At 42.2% G+C, this 26,144-nt stretch overlaps 2 protein-coding genes and 2 non-coding genes across 7 annotated transcripts in view; 3 read left to right on the top strand and 1 right to left on the bottom strand.

Moving 5' to 3' along the window:
- Zfyve9 (zinc finger FYVE-type containing 9) overlaps positions 1-26,144 on the top strand; it is a 287,358-nt gene that overhangs the window by 254,988 nt on the left and 6,226 nt on the right. For all 4 annotated transcript variants that reach the window (XM_008828437.3, XM_029561268.1, XM_008828436.3 and 1 more), the window contains 5 exons: positions 3,062-3,212; positions 7,389-7,469; positions 16,050-16,212; positions 19,185-19,290; positions 25,168-25,344. In XM_008828437.3, coding sequence (XP_008826659.1) covers positions 3,062-3,212; positions 7,389-7,469; positions 16,050-16,212; positions 19,185-19,290; positions 25,168-25,344 — 678 coding nt within the window. The remainder of the gene's footprint in view (positions 1-3,061; positions 3,213-7,388; positions 7,470-16,049; positions 16,213-19,184; positions 19,291-25,167; positions 25,345-26,144) is intronic.
- LOC115069506 lies at positions 5,019-5,182 on the top strand. The gene has a single exon (XR_003848769.1). It is a non-coding gene; the product is annotated as a U1 spliceosomal RNA (small nuclear RNA).
- LOC115069508 lies at positions 12,663-12,765 on the top strand. The gene has a single exon (XR_003848771.1). It is a non-coding gene; the product is annotated as a U6 spliceosomal RNA (small nuclear RNA).
- Positions 15,539-26,144, bottom strand: part of Cc2d1b (coiled-coil and C2 domain containing 1B) — a 33,573-nt gene continuing 22,967 nt past the window's right edge. Inside the window, exon 25 of the mRNA XM_017796988.2 lies at positions 15,539-16,131. The gene's annotated coding sequence lies outside the window, so the exon portion shown is untranslated. The remainder of the gene's footprint in view (positions 16,132-26,144) is intronic.

Raw genomic sequence — 26,144 nt, 5'->3', positions numbered from 1 at the left:
ATGTAAATTTAAAAAGGGGAACTTCTCAGATATTTTCCAAAGTAGATGTATAGATGGTCAAGAAACACATGAAATGTGTTGCTGTCCTCAGCCTTACAGAAGTCCAAGTCAGAACCACAGTGAGGATCAGTTCATGCATGTGGGGGTTTCATTTTTTTTTTTTTAAGTAACAAATACTGGCAAGAATGTAGAGAACTGGAGTCCTTACACATCACTGGTGGAAATGTAAAGTAGTTCAACCACAGTGAAAACGTTTGGCAACTTCTTAAACCATTAAACAGAATTAACCTGTGACCCTGTAGTTCTGCTCCTGAGTGTATACCCCAGATTGAAATGGTGAGCTGGGAGTGATGCTCAGTGGTAGAGCAGTTGTGTAGCATGCCTACGGCCCTAGGCTTGATGCCTCCATACTGGAGAGAGGAGAGCAAGGTAGGGAAGATGCTCCAGGATATATGTCACACATGTTAGTGGTAGTACTGTTATAGTCAAAAAGATAGAAAGCTTCAAAATTTCCATCATTGGGGGCTAGAGAGATGGCTCAGCGATTACGAGCACTGGCTGCTCTTGCAGAGGACCTGGTTCTGTTCCCAGAACCCACAGGGCAGTGAACAACCATCCCGTGATTCCAGTTCCAGGGGATTCAATGCTATCTGGCCTCCAAGGGCTTGTACACATGTAGTGTACCTACATACATGCAGGCAAAATACTCATACATGTAAAATAAAAATAGATAAAAAAATTTAAATGTCCATCAGTGGATAAATGGAGGGAGTGTGTGTGTGTGTGTTTTAACCATAAACATGAAGTACTGTTACATGCTGTAAAGTGGATAAGCTTTTAAAACTTTGTGCTGAGTGTATGCAGATGCAGTGGTCATGTATACTATTTATGGTTTCATTTACATGAAATACTCAGGATAGATAAATGCACAGAATCAGAAACCAAACTGAAAGTTGCTGAAAGGAAATGGGCAATATGGTACTGCCGCTTATCATAGAAAAAGAAATTAGAACTAAAGCAGGTTTTTGATTAGCTGGTCATATGATTGAGACCATTTTAAAATTTTAAATCAGTAAGTTACCTTCCTTGCCCAAGGTAAGATGAAGGAAAAATGAAAATGAACAGATATGTTATCATCAGATTGTTTTTGCCAGAGGCCAGAGGTTAACATCAGGGTAAGTTGTGACCCAGGGGCTGGAGAGATGGCTCAGTGGTTAAGAGCACTGACTGCTCTTGCAGAGGACCCGGTTCAATTCCCAGCACCAACATGAAGGCTATGAACCGATCTTAACTCCAGTTCCAGGGGAATCCGAAGCCCTCTTCTGACCTCCGTGGCATTTTATGACATGGGTGCACTCACATACATGTAGGCAATACACTCATACACATAAAATTAAAATAATAAATAAAAGAAAAAAAAGTGACCCATGAAGCTGGGTGTAGTGGTGCACACGTTTAATTCTAGTACTTGGGAGGCAGAGGCAGGTGAATCTCCATGAGAAAGAGGGCAGCCTGGTCTACATAATGAATTCCAGGCCAGCTGGGGCTACATAGTGAACCCCTGTCCCAAAAAATTTAAAAAAAGTATCCCATGAGCTTTTCCTTTTCTTATTTCTTATTTTATTTTATGTATATTAGTATTGCCTGCATGTAGCTGGGTGTACCCATGTTGTACAATGCCCAAGGAGGTCTGAAGAGGGCGTCAGATCCCCTGGAACTGGAGTTACAGACTGTTGTTGCCACCATGTGGGTGCTGAGAATTGAACCCAGGTCCTCTGCAAGAGCAGCTAATGCTCTTAACCACTGAGCCATCCTTCCAGCCCCTCTGCCTTTTTTTAAAATGTGTTTATGTGGTACGTGTAGAGGCCAGAAGATGTCAGGTATCCTGTTCTATCACTCTTCACCTTATTTCCTTGAAACAGAGTCTCTCATTGACCCTGGAACTAGACTGGAGGTCAGCAAGTCCAAATAATCCTATCCCTGACCCCAGCCCCCAGCTCTGGAATTACAGGTGTATGTAGCCATACTCAGCCTTTTCTGTAGGTGCTGGGATCCGAACTTAAATCAGCAAGTGCTCTGAGTCATCTCTCCACCTCCCCATTATCTTTTTCACATTAAATTCAGAATTTTCATCTTTATTAAATTTTATTATTTTTATTTTGTGTGTATGCATGTATTGCCTGCATGTAGGTAAGTGCACCCATGTCATGCAATACCTGTGGAGGTCAGAAGAGGCTGTCAGATCCCCTGGGACTGGAGTTACAGACAGTTGTTAGCTGCCATATGGGTGCTGGGATTCGAACCTGGGTCTTCTGCAAGAACAACCAGTGTTCTTAACTGCTGAGCCATCTCTCCAGCCCCCTCATCTTTAATCTTTTGATAAGGACAGAGCAGAATATTAATATTCATTAAGGATCTCAAACATAAGGTAGTAAAATTAAGAAACAACAAATTTACAGATTTGCTGAGAAAAGTTTCATGCCTTTGTTAAAAAGAGATCTACTTTTTTGTTGTTTTATCTATTATTTTTACTTTTTTATGTGTATGAGTGTATTGCCTGAATGTATGCGTGTGCACCCGTGTCGTTCAAATCCTATGCCACAGAGGTCAGAAGAAGGCTTCAGATTCCCCTGGAACTGGAGTTAAGGACAGTTCGTAGCCACCATGTGGGTGCTGAGAATCAAACCTGGGTCCTCTGCAAGAGCAGTCAGTGCTCTTAACCGCTAAGCCATCTCTCTGGCCCCAAGAGATATGTACTTTTAGAGTTAGAATTTCCCCAGAAAAGTGGGAGAAACTACTGCAATTAACTGAACTAATTAGTATGATTTGAATTCAGTGTAACTAAAAAAAGACACAAAACTTAATGCAAAATATGTCATGTGCATAAATTACAATTAAATTGCATATGGAATTTTTGTGTATATTAATTTTTAAACTAATGGCGACTGATTTTTCAGTACTATTCTACCAGTTTGACTTTAAGAAGATGAAGTTTTACCATATTAGAAAGGAAAATGGCCCATTCTTGCAGAATGATGTTAACCCAATTCTTTTATTCCAGATGATGAAAGCCATAAACAAGTCCAATGAACATGTCCTGGCAGGAGGAGCCTGCTTCAATGAGAAGGCAGACTCCCATCTTGTCTGTGTGCAAAATGATGATGGAAACTATCAGACCCAGGCCATCAGTATTCACAATCAGCCCAGGAAAGGTACGTGTTTGAGCTGGTAGAGATTTGTATCATGGAATGTTATTCTATTGTAAAGTTGGATAACTCAGACCCCTACCCCTTTCTAATTAATTAACCTTTCTAAGTGTGTGTGTGTGTGTGTGTGTGTGTGTGTGTGTAGTAAATTTCATATTGAATTTTCGTGTATTTTTAAAATTTATTATTTTTATTTTATGTGTATGAATGTATTGCCTGCATGTAAGTGAGTGTGCTTGTGTCATGCAATGCCATGGAAGTCAGAAGAGGGCTTCGGATTCCCCTGGAACTGGAGTTAAGGATGGTTCGTAGCTGCCATGTTGATTCTGGGAATCGAACCCAGGTCCTCTGCAAGAGCAGTCAGTGCTCTTAACTGCTGAGCCAGCTCTCCAACCCCCATTTTTGTATATTTTATACAGAACATCTTAATCATCTTTATACAACCTCCCCCACTGGTATGCTTCCATAGCCCTCCATCACAAACTGGAATTCATACATTCTGTCATTTGTGTTAGGGCCTATCATGTCAAGTTAGTGTTCCTAGATGTGCCTCAGTGCAAGTTCATCTGCTGAGGTCTAGTCAGCCTATCTAGAGTTCCTCCCTTTAAGAAGATCAGTTCTATAGCCAGGCGTGGTGGCGCATGCCTTTAATCCCAGCACTCAGGAGGCAGATGCAGGCAGAGCTCTGTGATTTCAAGGCCAGCCTGGTCTACATAGTGAGTTCCAGGACAGCTGGGGCTACAGAGAGACCCTGTCTCAAAAAGACCGAAAAAAAAAAAAAAAAAGATCAGCTCTTCCTCATCCAGCAGTAATCAGCTGCCAATAATTCTTCAACTAAGATTGGGGCCTGCTGTCCATTTCCACAGTTCTGTGCTGGGTTTTGTCTGCTTGATATTGCATGGTTCTTGTGTATGCTGACACCATTGCTGTAGGTTCATATGTTCAAGGTCCCAGGAGACTGTAGGACTCTATTTCCATAAGGTCATATACCTCCTCCTTGGCTTTTGTTATCTTTCTGCCCCCTCTTCTGCAATGGTCCCTGAGTCCTGGGTGGGTGGAATTTAATATAAGAGTTCTGTCCAAGGACCCACACTCTGCAGACTCTTATTCTCTACACTTTGGTCATTTGTGACCTTTTATGTTCCTGGCCCTCTGTGGCATGATGGAACTCCACTGATTGAATTGAGAAATACATTAGTGTTCTCTTTACCCCTTGTTCTACACTCTGTGAGCCTTAGGTGTGTAGGTTGCATTGTAGATGTGATACTTAGGCTTGGACAATTCACAGACTATGTCTGTGTGTGACCAGTTGTGGAACTCTCTAATAATCTCCATCTGTTGGAAAAGAAGCTTCTTTGATGAGTGGTGACTGAGATATTTGTCTCTAAATATAAGAATCCATATTTGGGGGGGTGCCATTTGGGATGTAGGTATACAGATGAATAAGATTGTTTGGGATGTTCTGTATGAAATACACAAAAAAATCAACAAAATTTTAAAAAAATGAGTTATATTTGAGGAAGAAACATAAAAATTTGTTCCATGTTAATTAGGAGAGGTGAAACTACCATTGAAATCTACCTGATGATTTTATATTCATACTCAGGTGGATCTCAGAAAGTTGCACATAGTAAGAAATTACATTTGTCTAGGGTTATGACAGTCTTGAGGTTTTCTCTAAAATCTATGACCTCTCCAGTCATGTGTATTTGACTATGTTTACAGTACCACACATGAGTTTCCTCCCATTGAGTGGGCTTTCAGTCTGATTAGGTAACTGTTAATTACCCCCAAGATAAAAGTGCCACTACTATACTTCCCTGGCAGGGGAGAGACTATGATCATGAAGGTGGTTTTCCCAAAGTGAGGCTTATCCATTGCCCTCCAGATGTGCTGACCCCTGAGAGTTCCCCAAATATGGGAAACTTGACTGCATAATTTGTGATTGTGGGGGACTGTGTTTGCATTCTCCCCTTAAAATAAAAAATAAAGAAAAAGTGCCACTACTCACCAGTGTCACTTGCTGTGCTAGTCATTAATGTGGTTATTAGGCCTTGTAGCTGGGGTTGGACCATCACTTGATGTTCTCCCTTAGCAGCTTGTGTAGTGCTCTCCAAAGCTATGAGAGCTAGTCTTCAGGGGAGGTGGCTTTCAGGTCAGTTCCAGCTCCATTGCTCCAAATCCTTGTCCAAAGTATGTCCCTGTCTTCAGCAATAGGGTCTTACCTTCAAGTTCTGGGAGGCAATCAAGGGCTGTGGCAATAGTCTGTGTAATTTTGGGAGTCTCCTGGACCACCCTGGCCAACAACTCAAAGGAAGGTTTCTCCTCTCTGGCACTGTTTCTTGTTATGTAGCCTTCAGCTATACACATGGGCTCATGTAGAGATATTGTATGTGTAATTTTTCAGTAGGTTTTGGGACTAATACAATTCCCTCTGGTTTCTTACACTGGCTAGGTATTATTTATCTCTCCTCTCTCTCCCCCTGTCTAACCCTCCCTCCACGCCCTCCCCATTTAAAGTATCCCCATTTTCCCCATTTCTCTCTCGATAATTCTTGTCTCCTACAGTCCCATCTCTTTTGAGTTCCTTCTTCTCCTTCATCCCCATAGTTCCTTGTATAACCCTTCCCTCTCCCCCTCCCATTTAAATACCCCCATTTTACCCATTTCTCCCTTAGTAACACTTGTCTCCTACTGTTCTTCTCTCTCAGGTTCCTTCTTTCCCTTTACTTTCCTGATTCCTTTCCATTCTCCAGGTTCCTGCAGTTGCATCAGGATATATTCTCACATATAAGAATTTGGTGCTAGGAACCACAAATGAGGGAGAACATACGTCATTTGTTTTTGAGTCTGTGTTACTTCACTTAGTATAACAATTTCTAGTTCCATCCATTTACTACCATGGGGAGGAATGAATCAGGTTCTCTCAAGGCAATTGGATTATTATCACTCCCCAAGTAGTTGCCTTTCAGTTTTGAGTCTTCAGTTACAAATAGGCTTTCTGTTATTGAGAAAAACATTTTAAAGATTTATTTTTACTTTTAGATTTTTAAAAAATCATGTGTATTTGTGTGTGTGTGCTTGTATGATTTTATATGCCTCACATGCATGCAGGTGCCCACAAGAGGGCAGAGGGTATTGGACCCTCTGGAGGTGGGGTCATGGGCAATTGTGAGCATATACCATAAACAAATCCATATACATAATTAAAATAATAAAATCGTGGCTGGAGAAATGAATCAGTGCTTCAGAGCATGCACTGCTCTTGCAGAGGACCTGAGTTCAGTTCCCAGCACCCACTTGGGATAGTTGTGAACTATTTGTAACTCCAGCTTCAGGGGGATCAAATGTCTCTGGCCTCCAGAAGCACCTGCTGTCTCATGCACATACCCCACACCCATAATTAAATATAATAAAAATAAATCTTTTTTTTTTTAAAAAAAAAGCTATCAGGGTTGGAGAGATGGCTCCGCAGTTAAGAACACTGGTTGTTCTTGCAGAAGACCCGAGTTCAAATCCCAGCACCTACATGGCAGCTAACAACTGTAATTCCAGTTTCATGGTGACTCCAGTTCCAGGGGATCTGACAGCCTCTTCTGTCCTCAGAGGGCTTTGCACTTACATACGTGCAAACAATGTACTCATACACATAAAATAAAAATAATAAATAAAATAAAATTTAAAAAGAGCTTTAAAAAAAAAAGCTGTCTTAGGGCCAACATGGGTATCTGAAGGTGAGAGCAGACCCTATATTGAGAATGTGTGCAGGTAAATTTGGAGCTCATGGATGATCATACTCAAAGAATGCAAATGAAGACATTGGCCTATATCAGTCTGGAGGAAGACACTAAGGTTCAGTGCCACTCAGAATGAGTACTTGCAAACCTGCTCATTAGATGAGTCCACTCACTAGAATTTTTAAAGATCCTTGAGTGATTCAAACACACATTAGAGTTTGGAAAAATCTTTCTCAGATGGCATTACCAAAACAGAATGGTAAATTGTGTTTTAAAACTTTCACAGAGCTATCATCAGCATTGGAACTAATTCGTTAGTTGTTCATTGTCATATTTTATTTTCTGTATGATGATGCCTAGAATTTCCAACTAATATTTTATTATTGTTCCCAATGCCCTAGCTCAGTAGTCTGTCTTCACCAACCTATTTACATATCTGTTGTAGTGACTGGTGCCAGTTTCTTTGTGTTCAGCGGCGCTCTGAAGTCCTCTTCAGGATATCTTGCGAAGTCCAGTATTGTGGAAGGTAAAGGATGAATTGTTTATTCCATGTGCCTCAGTTTAATCCTAATTATACAAGGAAAGCAAGGGACATTAAGAGAAGCCTTGAAGCCTTAAAGGTGTGGTGGCACAGGCCTTTAATTCCAGCACTTGGAAGGCAGAGGCAGGCAGATCTCAAGGCCAGCCTGGTCTATATAGTGAATTCCAGGGTAGCTGTCTCAAAAATACAGAGAGAGAGAGAGGAGAGAGAGAGAGAGGGAGAGAGAGAGAGAGAGAGAGAGAGAGAGAGAGAGAGAGAGAGACAGAGACAGAGAGAGAGACAGAGAGACAGAGACAGACAGAGACAGAGACAGAGGAGAGAGGAGAGAGAGAAGAAGAGAGAGGGAAATGTTTGCCTGGCATCCACAAAGCCTTGGATTTGATCAACAGCACTGCAAAAACAGGATATGGTTGGTGTACACTATAATCCCAGAATTTGGGAGTGGAGGCAGGAGGATCGGGGTTCAAATTGATCCTTGGCTACTTTCTAAGAGTTCAAGGCCATCCTGGGCTACATGAGACCTTGTGTTAAAAATTTTTTAAAAGATGGCATGATACTTCTTTTTTTGACCCCCATTTTTTTATTCAGAGACATGTCATTTTTTAGCATGTCATGGGAGCTGGACATGGTGGTACATGCTTATAGTCCCAACCACTTGCGAGGCTGAGGCAGGAAGATCACTGGAACCCAAGAGTTCCACACCAGTCTAAGCAACTTAGCAAGACAAAAAATAAGCAAACAAACCAAAAATATATCTAACATAGAGCTGGGGGTGGTAGTGTACCCTTTTAGTCCTAGCACTCAGGAGACAAAGACAGGTGGATCTCTGTGAGATTGAGGCCAGCCTGGTCTACATAGTAAGTTACAGGCCAGCTGGGGCTACAAGGAGACCTTGTCTCTAATCCTAACAATTGGGATGCAGAGGCAGGTGGATCTCTGTGAGTTCAAGGCCAGCCTGGTCTACATAGTGAGTTCCAGGACAGCTGGGGCTACAGGGAGACCCTGTCTCAAAAAGATTAAAAAAAAAGACTTTTAAAAAAAAATGGGCTGGAGGGATAGCTCAGAGGTTAAGAGCACTGGCTGCTCTTGCAGAGGACCTGGGTTTGATTCCCAGCATCCACATGGTAGCTAGCAGTTGTCCTTAATTCTAGTTCCAGAGGCATCCAACACCCTCTTCTGACCTCCACAGGCATTGCTTGCAGGCAATACACTCATACACATAAAATAATAAATATTTTTTAAAAAAATACCCCAAAAATCCCAAAATGAAACAAACCAAATCCTGACATGGAAGTCCCTATTCTCCAAAGAAGGGAGATACCCTGGGCACTGATAAATATAAGAAATAGCCATTCACAGTTCTGGAATAAGATGCCTGCGGGGTTATAGTGTGTGCTCAAATATATCATTAGATGTAAATATGCACATGATAGATTAATTCACTCCCATCCACTAGAATACTGTCATTATTTTTTGCCTCTGCCTCTGGAGTGCTGGGATTAAAGGTGTGTGCCACCATACCTGGCCTTAGTACTGTCATTATTATCTGAAATACAGAATAAAATGTGTTTGCTCTGGGTTGCTGTAATTAGACATGACACAAACACTGACAGAGGTTAATTAAGTAATGTGAAAGGCTGGCCATCACACTGTTTGGTCTGGTTATTCTTGTTGCGTTACAAATTACCCCAAAATCTGATGGCCCAAAGAAGTTCTCTTACTGTGCTTCCTGACCCCACTGCCTAAGGAATCATAGTAGAGAATTACTGGGACAGACAACTTGACTCTGCTCCATGACATTTGATGGTGTTAGTTGGGATGCATTAAAGGCAAGGGGTTATTTGAAGGTAACAAGATAGACTTAACTGAAGATTTATGCACGTGTATAGTCTGGGGCATGGAATGATTTGGAGACTAGGGGTGATGACCAGAATACTTAAACGTGGACCCGTCATCCTTAGGACTCCCTTCTTGGTGACTCCAGGACTCCAAGCACAAGTGTTCCAGCAACAAAGGAGGAGCTGCATTGCCTTTTATGACCCAGACTCAAAAGTCACATAATGTCCCCTCACAGGACTCTAGTGTCAGCAGAAGGGGAATGAAAAAGTAGTCATGTATCACAGGAACTGTTGCCACCTTTCCATAATAATTGCTTAGTATGACAGTGGGTTTTGTTTTTTTCCAACATTGCAGTCGAATTATATTGTTATAGCTTTTGTTGTTTGTTTTTATTTTTTTTGTTTATTTTGTTTTGTTTTTGAGAACTAACATTGTAGCTCTGGGTAGCCTAGAACTAGGATTCAACTTACTATCTAGAATCCAGGCTAACATCCTCCAACTTCTAGAGATTCACCTGCCTGTATCCTGAATTCTGGAATTAAAGGCATGCACTGCTATACCTGGCCACATTGCTATAGTTTTAAATAGAAACAAAAGCAGTTCAATATTGATGCCACTGAATGACATTTTAATGCTTAATGTAAAAAACAGATTATTACCAAGAGCATGTGTATTATAATAAGTAAAGCAGGTTCTATTAGTGTCTTTTTTTTTTTTTTTTTTTTTTGGTCTTTTTGAGACAGTGTCTCCCTGTAGCCTCAGCTGTCCTGGAACTCACTATGTAGACCAGGCTGGCCTTGAACTCACAGAGATCTGCCTGCCTCTGCCTCCTGTGTGCTGGGATTAAAGGCAGGTGCCACCACACCTGGCAATATATATTTTTTTAAATTTTGTGTATGAGTATTATGCCTGCATGTTGGAAGTGCACCCATGTTATACAATGCCCGAGGAGGACAGAAGAGGCTGTCAGATCCCCTGGAACTGGAGTTACAGACAGTTGTTAGCTGCCATGTGGGTGCTGGGATTCAAACCTGGGTCTTCTGCAAGAACAACCAGTATTCTTAACTGCTGAGCCATCTCTCCAGCCCCTAGTGTCTTAAAATGTAGCAAATAATCCTACTCCAGGTAACTTCAAGCTTGAGAAAAATATTTACAGCACTTTTAAAATTTTTTCCTCTGTCAATAATTGCAGCATAGCAAGTTAAAACTCCAACAAAATGAAACTTTCTTTTTTTTGAGGTAGGGTCTCATGTCTCATGTAGCTAAGGTTTGCCTTAAACTCACTATGTAGCCAAACCTTGGACCCGTGGTCTTCTTCCTCCTGAGTACAGAGATTACAGGCCCACACCACCATACCCAGGACATGCATTGCTTGGGGTTAAACCCAGGGCCTCTTACATGCTAGGCAAGCATTCTATGACTATCCAATCACATTTTACTCTTTTTTTTTAATTAGTTTTTTTTCTTTTTTCGGGTCTTTTTGAGACACAGTCTCCCTGTAGCCCCAACTGACCTGGAACACGCCTTGAACTCACAGAGATCCGCCTGCTTGGCCTCCCAAGTGCACCACCACGCCTAGCCATATGTTTTATTTTTGAGCAGCTTAGATAAGACACAACTTGAGTTCAGTTTTGCTTTTGATAGGTATTTTATGTCCCCACCCAGGGGAACTTTTTAGATTATTTTATCATTATTACCATCATTATTATTATTGTTATTATTATTATTTGTTGTTGTTGTTGCTGCTGCTGTTGTTTTGAGACAGTGTCTCCCTGTAACTCCAACTGGCTTGGAACTTGCTATGTTGCAAGACCTTGTCCCTTAGCCTCCCAAGTGCTGGAATTATAGATATGTGCTACCAGGCCTAGCTGATAGATTTTCATTTTAGCTTACTCCTGGGAAATGACTCAGTGGGTAAAGGCACTTGCCACCAAGCCTGATGACCTGAGTTCTATGCTTGGAACCCCAAGGAAGGAAGTGATTCCTGAAAGTTTTCCTGTGACCTCCACATTCGTGCATTGGCATACGTGGACCCACCAAATACATAAACAAATAAATGTAGTTAAAAGCATTCCTTTCTTGGGGCTGGAGCGATGGCTCAGCAGTTAAGAACACTGACTGTTCTTGCAAAAGACCCAGGTTCAAATGCCAGCACCCACATGGCAGCTAACAACTGTCCGTAACTCCAGTTCCAGGGGATCCGACAGCCTCTTCTGTCTTCCATGGGCATTGCACGACACGGGTGCAGGCAATACACACATACACACACAAAAAAAGCATTCCTTTCTGAAGGATTGGTTCTGGTGCGTTAATGGAAGTCCATAAATAATTTTACATATATGTATACATACTGGCTTTGATCTTTTTTGGTAAGTTTAGTGAAGTACAGCACACACTAATATTTTACAGTGAAATCTCACAACCCTAAGTACAAAGCAAAACAGTGCTCTTGAGAAATGTTTGGGAGGCCTGGTATGGTAGCATATGCCTCTATTGCCAACAATTAGGAAGCAGAGGCAGGCAGATCTCTGTGAGATGGAGGCTAGCCTGATTTACATAGAAGACCAGCAGGGGCTACAGGGAGACCTTGTCTAAAAAAACAACAAAAAGAAGAAAAAAGAAATGGCTGGGGCTAAGCATTAGTGGCGCATGCCTTTAATCTCAGCCATCAGGAGGCAGAGGCAGAGATATCTCTGTGAGTTCAAGGCCAGCCTAGTCTACATAGCAAGTTCCAGTGCAGCTAGGGCTACAGGGAGACCCCATCTCAAAAAACTAAAAAAAAGAAAGGAAAGAAGAAAGAAGGGAGGCAGGGAGGAAGGGAGGGAGGATTGATTAGGGGAGAGGGGCTAGAGAGCTGGTTCAGTAGTTAAGAGTGCTTGCTTTTTTTCTGGAGGAGCTGAGCTTGGTTCCCAGCATTCACAGCAAATGGCTTCCAACTACCTGCAACTCAAGCTCCAGGGATCTGACGTCCTCTTCTGGCCTCCACTGGCACTGGACTCACATACACAAACTCACACCACACAGACACAAAAGTATACACATAATTGAAATATTAATAACACAATTTTATTTTTTTTAATTTTTTTTATTTTATGTGTATGCATGTATTGCCTGCATGTAGGTAAGTGCACCCGTGTTGTGCAATGCCCATGGAAGACAGAAGAGGCTGTCGGATCCCCTGGAACTGGAGTTACAGACAGTTGTTTAGCTGCCGTGTGGGTGCTGGGATTCGAACCCGGGTCTTAACTGCTGAGCCATCTCTCCAGCCCCATAACTCAATTTTTTTTTTTCTTTTTGAGACAGGTCTCCCTGTAGCCCCAGCTGTCCTGGAACTCACTAGTGCTCGCTTTGACAACATGTATACTGAAATTGGAACAATGCAGAGATCAGTGTGGACCCTGCACAAGATGAAATGCAAATTTATGAAGTGTACCTTTTTTTTTTTTCCCGTCTTTTTGAGACAGAGTCTCCCTGTAGCCCCAGCTGTCCTGGAATTCACTATGTAGACCAGGCTGGCCTTGAACTCACAGAGATCCACCTGCCTCTGCCTCCTGAGTGCTGGGATTAAAGGTGTGTACCACCACGCCTGGCTAAAGTGTTCCTTTTTATCTGGAGTCAAAGAAAGAAAGAAAAGGACTGGAGAGATGTCTCAGTGCTTAAGAGCACTGGTTGTTCAGTTCCCAGCACCCACATGACAACTAACAACTGTCCACAATTCCAATTTCAGGGTATCTGATGCCCTCTTCTGGCCTCTGCAGGTACTGCATGCATGTGGTGCCCTTACATACATGTAGGCAAACACTCATACACATAAAATAATTCTTTTGGAAGGATTAGGGAGGGAGGAAGGGAGGGAGGAAAGAAGGAAGGAAGGAAAAAATTGTAGAAGGAGATTATCTTCTGACCTCCACATACATACACACTGTGGCACATGTGCCCACACACATCATATACACATACACAGTAATAATAATAATAATAATAATAATAATAATAATATATAATAATAAAATTAAGTTAAAAAAAGGAAATTGTGGGGACTGGAGAGATGTCTCTTCAGTTAAGAGCACTTGCTCTTCCAGAGAGCCCAGTTTGATTCTCAGCACCCACATGGTAACTAGCACCTGTCTTTAACTCTAGCTCCAGGCATCTGATGACTTCCCTTCTTTCCTTCTTAAGTTTTTTTTTTTTTTTTTTTAATCTTTTTGAGACACAGTCTCCTTGTAGCCCCAGCTGTCCTGGAACTCACTATGTAAACCAGGCTGGCCTCGAACTCACAAATCTCTGCCTGCCTCTGCCTCCCAAGTGCTGGGATTAAAGGCATGTGCCACCATGCCTGGCCCTGTAATTTTTTTTTTAAATGTTAAGATTTTGGAAACAGTGACAAGTGCCTATAGATTCCAGCTACTCAGGAAGTTGAAATACCGAAATCAATTTAGTTCAAGGCCAGCATCTACAACATAGCAGACTCAACCAAAAAAGGAAGAAATCTAAGAGTTAATCTCTGTCAATCTGAAGTGACTAATATATTGTTAAATATAGAGTATTGGTGAAATTGTGTCTTTGCAAGATGGATTTTAAAAATCTTTTAAGGGACCACAGAGATGGCTCAGTAGTTAAGAGCACTGGCTGCTCTTGCAGAAGACCCAGGTATACATAAAAATAAAAATAAAAAAATCCAGGACTAGATAGATGGCTTAGAGGTTTAGAGCACTGGCTGCTCTTGCAGAGAACCCGGGTTCAAATCCCAGCACCCACATGGTGGCTAAAACTGTAACTCCAATTCCAAGGGATCCAACACCCTCTTCTGACCTCCACAGGCATTGCACGTACATACAAGCAGGCAACACACTCATACAAATAAATAAATAAGTAAATGAATAATTCAACCAAAGTTAAATAATCTTTTAAATGCTTACTTACATACATGAAGGCAATACACTCATACATGTAAAATGAAAACTAATGAATAAAATATTTTAAAAGGGGGGCTGGAGAGATAAATCACTCAGCAGTTAAGAGCACTGATTGCTTTTGCAGAAGACCCGAGTTTTGATTCCCGGCACCTACATGGCGACTACAAACCGTCCTTAACTCCAGTTCCAGGGGAATCCGAAGCCCTCTTCTGACGTCTGAGGCATTGCACGACATGGGTGCACTCACATACATGCAGGCAATACACTCATGCACATAAAATGAACAATAATAAAATATTTTTTAATCTTTTAAATGTAGTTAAAATTATCAACTGAATTGATACCAATTCTTACAATTGCAAAGCAGTGTGTTTAAATTTTTTGTGTTGGGACCAGCAAAGCAAGGTGAGAACCAACTCCTTCTGTAAGTTGTCCTCTGATCTCCACATATATCCTGCTCCACACATTAACCAATAAATAAATGGCTTTGTTGTTGTTTTGGGTTTGTTGTTGTTGTTTTGACAGGGTCTCTGTAGTCCCAGCCCCCCTAGAAGTCAACTATGTAGATCAGGCTGGCCTCATCTCATAGAGATCCATCTGCTTCTGCCTACCAAGGGCTAAGATGCACAACCACATCCAGTGTGTAAATAACTAGAAAAAAAAATGTTTTTTTGTTTGTTTGTTTGTTTGTTTGTTTTTGTGACAGGGCCTCTCTGTAGTCCCTAGCTGACCTGGAACTTACCATGTAGACCAGGCTGACCTTGAACTCACAGAGATCCACCTGCCTTTGCCTCTCAAATGCTGGGATTAAAGGCGTGCCTGGAAAAAATGTTTGAAGGAAATATTTTATGACAAAGTATGTGGCCACAAAACAGAATAAATGCTGGGCATATGACTAGTTTTACTCTTAAAAGTGCTTTCCTTTGACTCAAGTATGTGGTACTGAAACATAGTTCCCCGTCTTTTCGCCAAAGCTGTGGTCGGACTGCTCACTGCTGACCCCTACCTGGATTTAGTCCCAAGCCTACTACTGGCATTAGCCAGTAATTTTTGTTTGTCTGCTTAGTGTTTCTTTGTTTGCTTTTATGTTGTTTTTTTGAGACAGGGTCTCACTATGTAGCCCAGATGGCCTGGAACTCTATGTAGACCAGGCTGGACTCAAACTCAGAGAAGATCTACCTGCCTCTGCTTTTCAGGTGCTGAGATTAAAGGTATATGCCACCACACCCAACTGTGTCTGTATTTTGAGACAGGATCTCACTTTGTATCCCTGGCACGGACCTGGCTGGCCTTGAACCAACAGAGATCCACATGTCTTGGCTTCCCAAGTGCTGGGATTACATATGTGTACCATCATTCCCAGTTTACTCAGTAAATTTTAAACATCTACGGGGCATTCATTATATGCCAGGCAGTCATAGTAAGAAGTTACGACAGAGAAGCCGACAGATAAACATGATCAGAGCATGGTGAAAGCAAGAGGAATAGGAACAGAATGCTCTGAGAGTCCAGAAGAGCAATGTGACCATGTCCAAGTTTCCCTTTGAGCAATCTCAGAAGAAACGCTTAACGGGCTTTGAGGGAAGTCAGCAGTGTCTGAAGCAGAGTACATCTTGGCATTTGCTCTCACAGTTATTTAAGAGATTAAGCTCAGGAAAGAAAACCTCTTTGTGTCTGTCACCTTTGCAGAGCAGAGAAAAGCTTATATTTAGTACCAGAGTATTCACAAGATGCCAGGCACCGTGCCTCATCTGCCTCCCTCCCTGCTTTGCGCTGTTTCCATCTCTATTATCTTGATGCTGATTCTTAGATGGTGTGATGGTCCAGATCACTGCAGAGAACATGGATTCCTTGAGGCAGGCACTTCGAGAGATGAAGGACTTCGCCATCACCTGTGGGAAGGCAGATGCTGAGGATTCCCAGGAGCATATCCACATCCAATGGGTAGATGACGACAAGAATGTTAACAAGGGGTAAATGCAGTCCCTTCCCCTCCATGGCACTAGGGATCTGCTCTGGGCTTTGTCTGCTGTCCACACTGGTGTTTTAGGGTTTTACTGAAAACCTGCCCAAGAACAAGGATGATTTAACACAGAATTTGAATTTCTAGTTTCTCACTTAATTTCTAAAGGATTTTCTGTATGTGTTTTGAGGGAAAGGTATGGGTGATGAAACAAAACGGACTTAAAAGTTCCTGAGAGGGAGCTGGGGATTGCTCAGTGGTTAAGAACAGTGCTCCTACAGAGGACCCCACTTGGATCCCAGCACTGTCTGAAACTTCAGTTCCAAGGGCTCTGATGCCCTCTTCTGGCCTCTGCATGCATGGGTGCACTTATATACATGCAGGTGAAACACTCATACGTGGGAATTTTTTAAAATCTTTTTTTATTTTTAAATATTTTATTATCTTTATGTGCATGAGTATATTGTCTGCATATATGTAAGTGCACCTATGTCATGCAATGCCAATGGAGGTCAGAAGAGAGCATTGGATTCCCTTGGAACTGGGGTTTCAGACAGTTGTTAGCCACCATGTGGGCTGAGAATCAAACCCAGATCCTCTGTAAGAGCATCCTTATTTAAGAGGCTGGAGGAATGGCTCAGCGGTCAAGAGCACTGGCTGCTCTCGCAGAGGACCCTAGTTCAAATCCCAGGGGATATGACACCCTCTTCTGACCTCCACGGGCATTACATGATACGGGTGTACTTATATACATCAGGCAATACACTCATACACATAAAAATAATTAAAATATTTTTTAAAGAATTTAAGTAAAAATAAGGTTACTGAGTGATAGAAATACCAAACCTTTATGACTTTAAAGCTTTTTTTTTTCTTCTAATGTTCTATTTGATATAATAGATGTCATTTTTCCTATTTCACTTGAATAAGCTAAGCAAGTACCCAAATGCTATTGACTTATTAGGTCATAGAACTAGGATGTGGCATAACTCCAGCTTAAAACAATCTCCCTGGATTTCAGGTCCTATACTTGTTCTTACCATGTGGCAGCTCTGTCTGAACAGTTACACCAAAACCTTGGACTCTTTTGTCACTTTTCTTTCTCTCCTACCCCACAGTCAGTCCAACAGTAAAACCTGTTTGTTCTTCAGAATTTATCCCACATCATGTTGGGTTGAATTCACCCCCTACCCTGCCAGCCCCCTGGTTTAAACCAGCATCTCATTTAGTCTGGATGGTTGAAGGGTCTTTTCACTCCCCTGATCTGTCTCCAGTTTTAAGATAACTGCTAGAGTAATGTCACTTTTCTGCTCAAACCCACCAGTGGTATCTAATGTCTTTCAAGATAAAGTTCAAAGACATTTATCACCTCTAAGGCCCTACTTTTGTTGCTGTTTTGAGACACGGTCTCACTTTGTAGCCTAGGCTGGCCTAGGATTCACTATGTGGTTCAAATTGGCCTCATCTCAGGGCAGTCCTTCAGTGTGCCTTCTTACCTGACACCAGTGTGCTTCTACCCAGACCTCTTGCGCTTGCTGCTTTCAGTTTACCCTCTTCCCTAGATGCCATGTGAACTGCTCTCTCACCTTCTTAGATCTTTCCCAGTGTCACTTTCTCAGTAAGGTCTTCTCTGGCCAACCTGTATTTTAACCCTGTCATGCATATCTCTCTCTTCTACTTCCAGTACTTCCTGTTCCCACTTCCCAAGTTGATTTTTCTCTCTCTCTTTAAAAAACATTTTTATTATATTTATTTATTTATTTGGGGGAGGGGGCATGCCATGGCACACATGTGCAGGTCAGCAGACAGCTTTGTGGAGTCAGCTCTGTCCTCCTTTTATGTGGTACTGGTGATCTAACTGGGTCACTATGCTTCCATAGCAAGCACCTTTACCTGAAGAACCATCTTGTTGACCCCTAATTTAACTTTTGGTAAATAAAGAATCAAGAACATAAACAGGTTTTAAAAATTTGTTTTAATTTTATGTGTATGAGTATATTGCCTGCATGTATGTAAGTGCACCCATGTCATGCATTGCCCACGGAGGTCAGAAGAGGATGTCAGATCCCCTGGAACTGGAGTTATGGACAGTTAGCTGCCCTGTGTGTGCTGGGAACTGAACCTAGAGCCTCTATAAGAGTAGCCAGTGCTCTTAACCGCTGAGCCATCTCTCCAGCCCCAAGAACATAAACAGGTTTAACCATTGTTGAGAAGAATCTAGAATCTCTGTACCAATCATTTTGTGCCCTTTCAGAATGATTGTGTTTCTTTCCATATTTACTTGCTGTATTTTAGGGAAGAAATGACTCTCAAAAGTGACTATTCATACTGAATGTGGTGGTGCATGCCTTTAATCCCAGCACTCTGGAGGCAGAGGCAGGCTTATCTCTGAGAGATCAAGGCCAGCCTGGTCTACATAGTAAGTTCCAGGCCAGCTGGGGCGACAGGGAAGCTCTGTCTTAAAAACAACAAAAAAGTAACTTTTTCTGCTTAGAAATCTAGGAGTGATAACTTAGCACTGAAGGGAATTTGTTATGATGGATCCTGGCTTATCCCTTCTCATTAGCACTTGGAATTATTTATCTGTTTATGTCATTAGGCAAACTTTCTATTCCAAACTTAAGTAGTTGTTAGTAAATAGTCATTAACCTTCCCATGTTCCAAGCAGTGGGTCAGTACTAGATATGAGCACAGAGGTGATGGGATTAGACTGCCTCCCTGCAGAAGTTCATTCTTAATGCAGATACGCAAACCTGTGAAGTGTCACATGGTGAATGTTCTAGAGATGAGAGGAGAGCAAGAAACAAACAAGGAAATGTGTACTTGAATTGATTCAGTGCATAGGCCCTTTCCATGAGAACTCTGCACATGTAATTTTGTAAAGTGGCTTCATGGCGTGATACACTGCACATGTGATGAGGACATCCAGTGTCATTAGCAATAAATTTGACAAGATCTCTCTCCTTCCCTTTCCCATTATAGAGTCGTAAGTCCAATAGATGGGAAGTCCATGGAGTCTATAACAAACGTGAAGATATTCCATGGATCAGAATATAAAGCAAATGGAAAAGTCATCAGATGGACAGAGGTAAGGGAATGAAAAGTGGCCAGCTTTCAACACAGCTTTTTGCTAGGCCAAGAGACTCTCTGGGCTATTTCTGAAAGAAAAAAGTTGGGCTAGCAAGATGGATCAGTGGGTAAAAAAAGGTATTTACTGCCAAGCCTGATGACCTGAGTTTGATCCCCAGGACCCACATGGTAGAAGGAGGGAACCAATCCTAACCTCCTAACATGCTCTGTGGCATGTGTGTGAACACACAGACACAAACACACACACAAATAAATAAATGTAAAAAAAAATTAAAAGGAAAAAGTCTCCCAGGGGGAAAAAACTTCATCTACCTATTGTAATCTAATTTCTTCTGATCTGTGTTAGATCAGTGGGCAAGCACATCACCAAGTGCAGCCTGCAGCACACATCCTCCTCCTGTGAATTTTATTTGCATTGAAATTCAAGAAGGATATATCTCTTGAGTGGGGGATACCGTCTTTGTTGTGTTCAGAAAGCCGACTCTGCCATGCTGTACTTGAAGTTAAATCTCTCTTGGATAACATGATCTTTAAAAGGTAGACATTTCACAATAAGAAAAGTAAATTTCAAAGAGTAAGTAATTTGTTAAAAACTAGAAAGTAGGCTGGGTGAGGTGGCACATGCCTTGAGACTGGGATGGATCTCTGAGTTTTCAAGGCCAGCCTGATAACATAAAAGGGCCAGTCAGGTCTACATAGTGAGACCCTGTCACCCCCCACCCCCCAAAAAAAGTCTAATTCCAAGGCAAACAAGTAATAATAGTAAGTTCCCAATTCAGAGCCAGATCTGGCCAACTCTTAAGCTACTAGCCAGATGCGCTAGCACACACCTGTAATCCCAGTACTTGGGAGGTTGAGACAGGGAAATCACAAATTTGAGGGCAGCCTGGGCTGCCAAGATCCTGCATCAATTACAAAAGAAACAAAACAACAACAACAAAAAAACCCAAAGAACTATTGCTCTGTAACATGCAGACCATATTACAGGTTCATTTGGGAGATGAGCAGGCAGGGCCCTGTTTGTGTGTTCGTTATCTTGTAAATCAGGAAGTTTCTTTTCAGAATAAAAAGGTAGATTCTAAGCCTCCTCATCGCTTTTGAGCTTCATTTATATTCAACTATAAAATAAGGGGTTGAATTATAAGATCTCTAAGGTTATTTTCAGGTTGAAGTCTTTTTGTTTTTTATATTTTATATTATTTTATGTGTGTGTATTGCCTGTGTGTAGGTAAGTGCACCCGTGTCGTGCAATGCCTGAGGACAGAAGAGGCTGTCAGATCCCCTGGAACTGGAGTTATAGACAGTTGTTAGCTGCCATGTGGGTGCTGGGATTTGAACCCGGGTCTTCTGCAAGAACAGCCAGTGTTCTTAACCGCTGAGCCATCTCTCCAGCCCCTGAAGTCTTAATTAAAAAAAAAAAAAATTCTAAAAAGTCGGGCATGGTGGCACATGCCTTTAAGAAGGCAGAGGGTGGTGGATCTCTGTAAGAATGAGACTAGTCTGGTTTACATAGTGAGTCCAGGCCAGCTGGGGCTACCCTGTCTCAAAAACAAAAACAAACAAAATTCTGGGCGTTGTAGTGATGGCTTGGCGGTTAAGAGCACTTGGCTATTCTTTCAGAGTACCCGAGTTCAATTCCTGAACTCACATCAGGTGGCTCACAGCCGCTTGTAACTCCAGATTAAGGGGATTTTCCAGATCCAGGGAATCTTCCAGATTCAACCCTCTTCTGGTCTCTGTGGGCACCCTTACATATATGGCATACATATATACAGACACAGACACAGAGACACACACACACACACACACACAACTAAATTAGTAATAATATAAATCAATTTTTAAAAATCTAGAACTTCTGGCTTTTCTATTTCAGGGATAAGAAACTGGGGCCAAGAGAGTTTAAGTCTTACTTGGATAATTTTTTAAATTTTTATTTATTATATTATTATCATTGAGGAGGAGTGACATGCTACGGTTCACATGTGGAGGTCAGAGGACAACTTTCAGGAGTTGACCTCTCCTTGCACCACGGGTTCCAGGGATGGAACTCAAGTTATCAGGCTTGCACAGCAAGCACCTTTACCCGCTGAGCCTTCATGCCAGGCCCTCAGAACTGATTTTTAACAGGACGAGGACCAGGCCCTGGCTTTCCAGGTCTCAGGCTGTTGTTTTAGTGGCTCATCTTTCATACAAAGCTCATGTTTTCACATGCACTCAGGGGTTTTTAGCTACTTGCCTCATAATAATAATCATCCCTTTAACACATTCAACAGCATAGATTCTAGAATGTCTAAAACTTTTTTTTAATTGGTGTCTTTCTTAAAGATTTATTTTTCATTATGTTTATGCATGTGTGTCTGTATAGGGGTAGGTGTAGACGAGTGCAGGTGTCCACAGAGGCCAGAAGCATGGCCTCCCCTGGTGTTAGTTATAGGCAGTTGTGAGCTACCCTGTGTATGGGTGCTGGGAACTGAACTCAGGTTCTTTGCAAGAACAGTATGCACTGTCAACCACTGAGCCATCTCTCCAGTCTGTGTGTAAAACTCTTTGTAGTTTATAAATTACTTCTGTTTCCGCCTCCTCACTCCAGCAACTTAATGAGGTAAGGCAGGCTACCCATCCCATCATGCAAGTGAGAAAACAGGCTTTATAACTTTGTAACTGACGCCAGTCACTGGCAGAGCAGGGGCCAGAGTGCAGTCTCCTGACTCATACTCCTGAGCTCTTTCATGCTGCCACTCTTCACCAGAGCATCCCAGCAGGTGCAGGTCACCGGGCTACCCCATGCCAGTCTTTTTCTTTTCTTTTCTTTAGTTTTTTGTTTGTCTGCTTATTCATTTTATAGATTTTTTTTTTTATTGGTGGTGATCCTAGAGATTGAACCTAGGGCCTCCTATCTGCTAAGCAAGTACTGTACCATTGAGCTACATCCCCAGCCCCCTTATGATTCTTAGCATAAACCCCTTTTTTGAGCAGCATATTGGGGATTGATATATATGTAATATATAAGCATTGCATATTTACATTTATTCTTATTTTGTCTTTATGTTATTTCTAATATCCAGAGAGGACAGGCAGGGGCTTTCTATATTCACAAAGGCAAGCTAAGCATTATGAAGTTCTTTGAAAGCGGGTGTAATGGTGCACACCTGTTAATCCCAGCATACAGGAGACAAGCCCATGAGGATTGTTGGAAGTCCAAGGCCAACCTGATCTATGCAGTGTAGAGCTACACAGAGAGATTCTGGAAGGGAGGGAGGGAGGGAGGTCGGCTAGTCCTTTGAGATTCAGGACTCAACATATGAGCCAGCAAGATTGTTTAGCAGGTAAAAGCCCTTGCCATAAAGCCTGATAATCTGAGTTCAATCCCCGAAATCCACAAAAAGGTAGAAGGAGAGAACTGACTGACAAAGTTGTCCTCTGATCTGTATACACACGTCATGGCACATGTATGTATGTGTATGTATGTATGTGTGTATATATATATATATATATATATATATATATATATATCATGCTTAGCTTTGGTATCATCCTCAGGAACATCATCCATCTCCTTTGAAACAGGGTCTCTCATTAGCCTAGAGCTCGCCAGCTAGACAGGCTGACCAGTGAGCCCCAGGAATCCTCCTGTCTCTATCTCCCCAGCACTGGGATCACGAATGCACACCACCATTTTCAGCATTTTTATTTGGGTTCTGGGGATCAAACTCAGGCCTTCCTCTTTTTTTTTTTAAATTTTATTTTTTTAATTTTTTTAAATTAATTAATTAATTTAGTCTTTTTTTGAGACAGGGTCTCCTTGTAGCCCCATCTGTCCTGGAACTCACTATGTAGACCAGGCTGGCCTCGAACTCACAAAAATCTACTTGCCTCTGCCTCCCAAGTGCTGGGATTAAAGGTGTGCACCACTACACCTGGCTATTTTTATTTTATGTCTATGCATGTATTGCCTGCATGTGTGTAAGTGCATCCATGCCATGCAATGCCTGCGGAGGTCAGAAGAGGCATCAGATCCCCTGGAACTGTAGTTACAGACAGTTGTTAGCTGCCATGTGGGTGCTGGGATTCAAACCTAGGACTTCTGCAAGAATAGCTAGTGTTCTTAACCCCTAAGTCAGGCCTTCATCTTATAAGGCAAACACTTCATCAACTGAGCTATCACCCAAGCCCAGGAAAAAAATTTCAAGTCTTTTAATATCAGGGTCTGGGTCTGGAGAGATAGCTCAGTGGTTAAGAGCACTGGCTGTTCTTGCAGAAGACCCAGGTTCAAATCCCAGCACTCACATGGCAGCTGACAACCGTCTGTTAACTCCAGTTCCAAGGGATCTGATGGGCACTGCATGACACAGGTACACTTATGTACATGCAGGCATAATACTTATACACATAAGAAAATAAATAAAAACAAAAAACCCTGGACTAACTACTTGGGAAACTGAGGCAGGATGATTGCTTGAGTCCACAAGAAATTAACCCAGGTGACATAGTAAGAGCTTATGTCAAATTTGGGGGTTGGGAGGGCCAGAGCGATGGCTCAGCAGTTAAGAGCACTGGCTGCTCTTGCAGAGGACCTGGGTTTGGTTCCTAGAACCCACATAGTGGTTAACATATATCTGTAACTCCAGTTCCAGGGGATCTGATGCCCTCTTCTGATCTCCATGGGCATGCACAACACAGGTGTACTTACATACATACAGGCAATATACTCATACACATAAAATAAAAACTAAAATTTTTTAAATTGAGGGACTGGGGGAGAACCTTTGGCACCCATTATTACTTTGAAGAGCTTGCTCGTGACCCTCCTCTGTGTAACTAGGTCCTGGGTCTTGCAGTTCCAGTTTTTCTGTGCTTAGGCTCAGTGTATGGCTCTGTATGAACAGTAGCACAGCTCTGGCCTCCACAGTGGCAGGGTCATTTGGTAAGAAAAGCTTTGTGACAAGAGACAGAAGACATGATTCTGGCCTCTGTGTTTAAGCACCACTATGCAGTTTTATAATCTGCGAAGACGCTGAGTCATCCAGTCTCTAAGAGCTGATTCTTTTAGATGCTCATATCATTCCCTAAGACAATTATCCATATGTATGGATTACCTCTTAGAAATACACAGTTCATCTGGGCATGGTAGCACATGCCTATGATCCAGCACTTGGGATCAAACTACAAAAACAAAACAAAAAAGTGCACAGTGCAAAATGGGGGCCATTTTTGGTTCTAAATAGAAAGTGCTATTGTCTAATAGCCAGGTGCTACTCCTGGTGTGTAGATGCAGACTGGGAAGCAGGGATTAACTTTGGTGCCCTCCTTTCTTCCCTCCCTCCTTCCCTTCCTTCTTCCTTTTCTCTCTCTTCCCGCCCCACCCTCTTTTGAGACAGGGTCTTACTATGTAGCCCTGGTTGGTCTGGAACTTGCTATGTAGACAAGACTGGCCCAAAACTCCTAGAACTTACATAGATCCACCTGCCTCTGCCTCTTAAGTGCTGGTATTAAAGGTGTGCTCTACTACACCCTGCCCATACTTTTCTTTAAAAAGGAATTGTATGTTTGTATGCATGATGGCATAAGCACATGGCATGGCATGTATGTGGAGGTCATAGGACAACTTCATGGAGTAGGTTCTCTATTTCTACCTGACATGGATTCTGAAGATTGAACTCAGGTTACCACACTCATGCTATGCAGCAGGAACCTCTATACCTGCTGAGCAGTCACACCCTGGTGCAGAACTTTTCCTGACACAAGGACTTTATTGTATCCTCTTTCTGTCAGATCATCTTGTACATCTTGGAGAATCAGGTGCTTAGAGAGCATTAATTTGCTCATTCTAAATCCTAGGCAGAAGGTGAAATGTCTCTTGTTTGGGGAACAGGTGTTTTTCCTAGAAAACGATGACCAGCATAATTGCCTGAGTGACCCTGCAGATCACAGCAGACTGACAGAGCATGTTGCCAAGGCGTTTTGCCTTGCTCTCTGTCCTCACCTGAAGCTGCTAAAGGAGGACGGGACAACTAAACTGGGACTGCGTGTGACACTGGACTCAGATCAGGTAAGAAGCCTCTTAGGCCCTTAGGAAGCTGGCCATCATAGATGTCTGTGGTTTTTTGTTTGTTGCTCTGAGTTTTCCTGAATTAACCCAGAGCTTAATTCTCCAGAATTTGGCTGAGTAGATGTCTCATTCTGAGCTCCCTTGTAACAGTAACATATCCATATGTGCTTCTTGCTCAGGCTTTCAGAACCATTTAAACTGTGGCCTCTTCACCTGCATGTACCCCAAGGAGTTGCCTACCTTCTTCCTGTGGGATAACAGGGAGGACTGTGAGGTCCTGCCACCTGTGACTAGCATGTACCCTTTGAGAGTTCCCAGTCCCACCCAGAAGGAATTGTTCTGCATTCTCTTAGGGGCAATACCACATGTCCCTAACCTTGTTTTCCTTATTCAGCTCAGTGAGATTCTGCTGACTGGTGTCTGCAGTTGTTGGTGCCTAATAAGATTTTTCTTGCTGTCAATATTTTTGTTTAGTTTGTGAATAGTACTGTGCTATCTCCCCAGTGATCTGTCAGTTTAGATCTCCTATCCGTCTTTGTCTTACTTGGTTTTCATATGTTCATATTAACAGTCCTGTCTTCATCTCCCAAGCCTCTGTCCCTTGTTGATATGTCTCTCTTCTGTGACCAAGCTCTCCTGTGTTTCTTTGGATTCAGATGCCTATGGCAGGTCCCACTGGCAAGTTGCCAGATGTCATTTCTTCCTCAACCCTTTAGCTTTGAGTCATTAGAAATAAGCGTGGGCTCTCAGTTGATGCTCCCCCTGAGCCAGTAATCAATTCTACCCAAAAGCTGCTTCTG

Source organism: Nannospalax galili, unplaced genomic scaffold, assembly GCF_000622305.1.
Source record: "Nannospalax galili isolate Female #2095 unplaced genomic scaffold, S.galili_v1.0 scaffold713, whole genome shotgun sequence".
Lineage (NCBI taxonomy): Eukaryota > Metazoa > Chordata > Mammalia > Rodentia > Spalacidae > Nannospalax > Nannospalax galili.
Note: the sequence above shows the minus strand (reverse complement) of the source record. Positions and strands in the feature narration are given on the sequence as shown.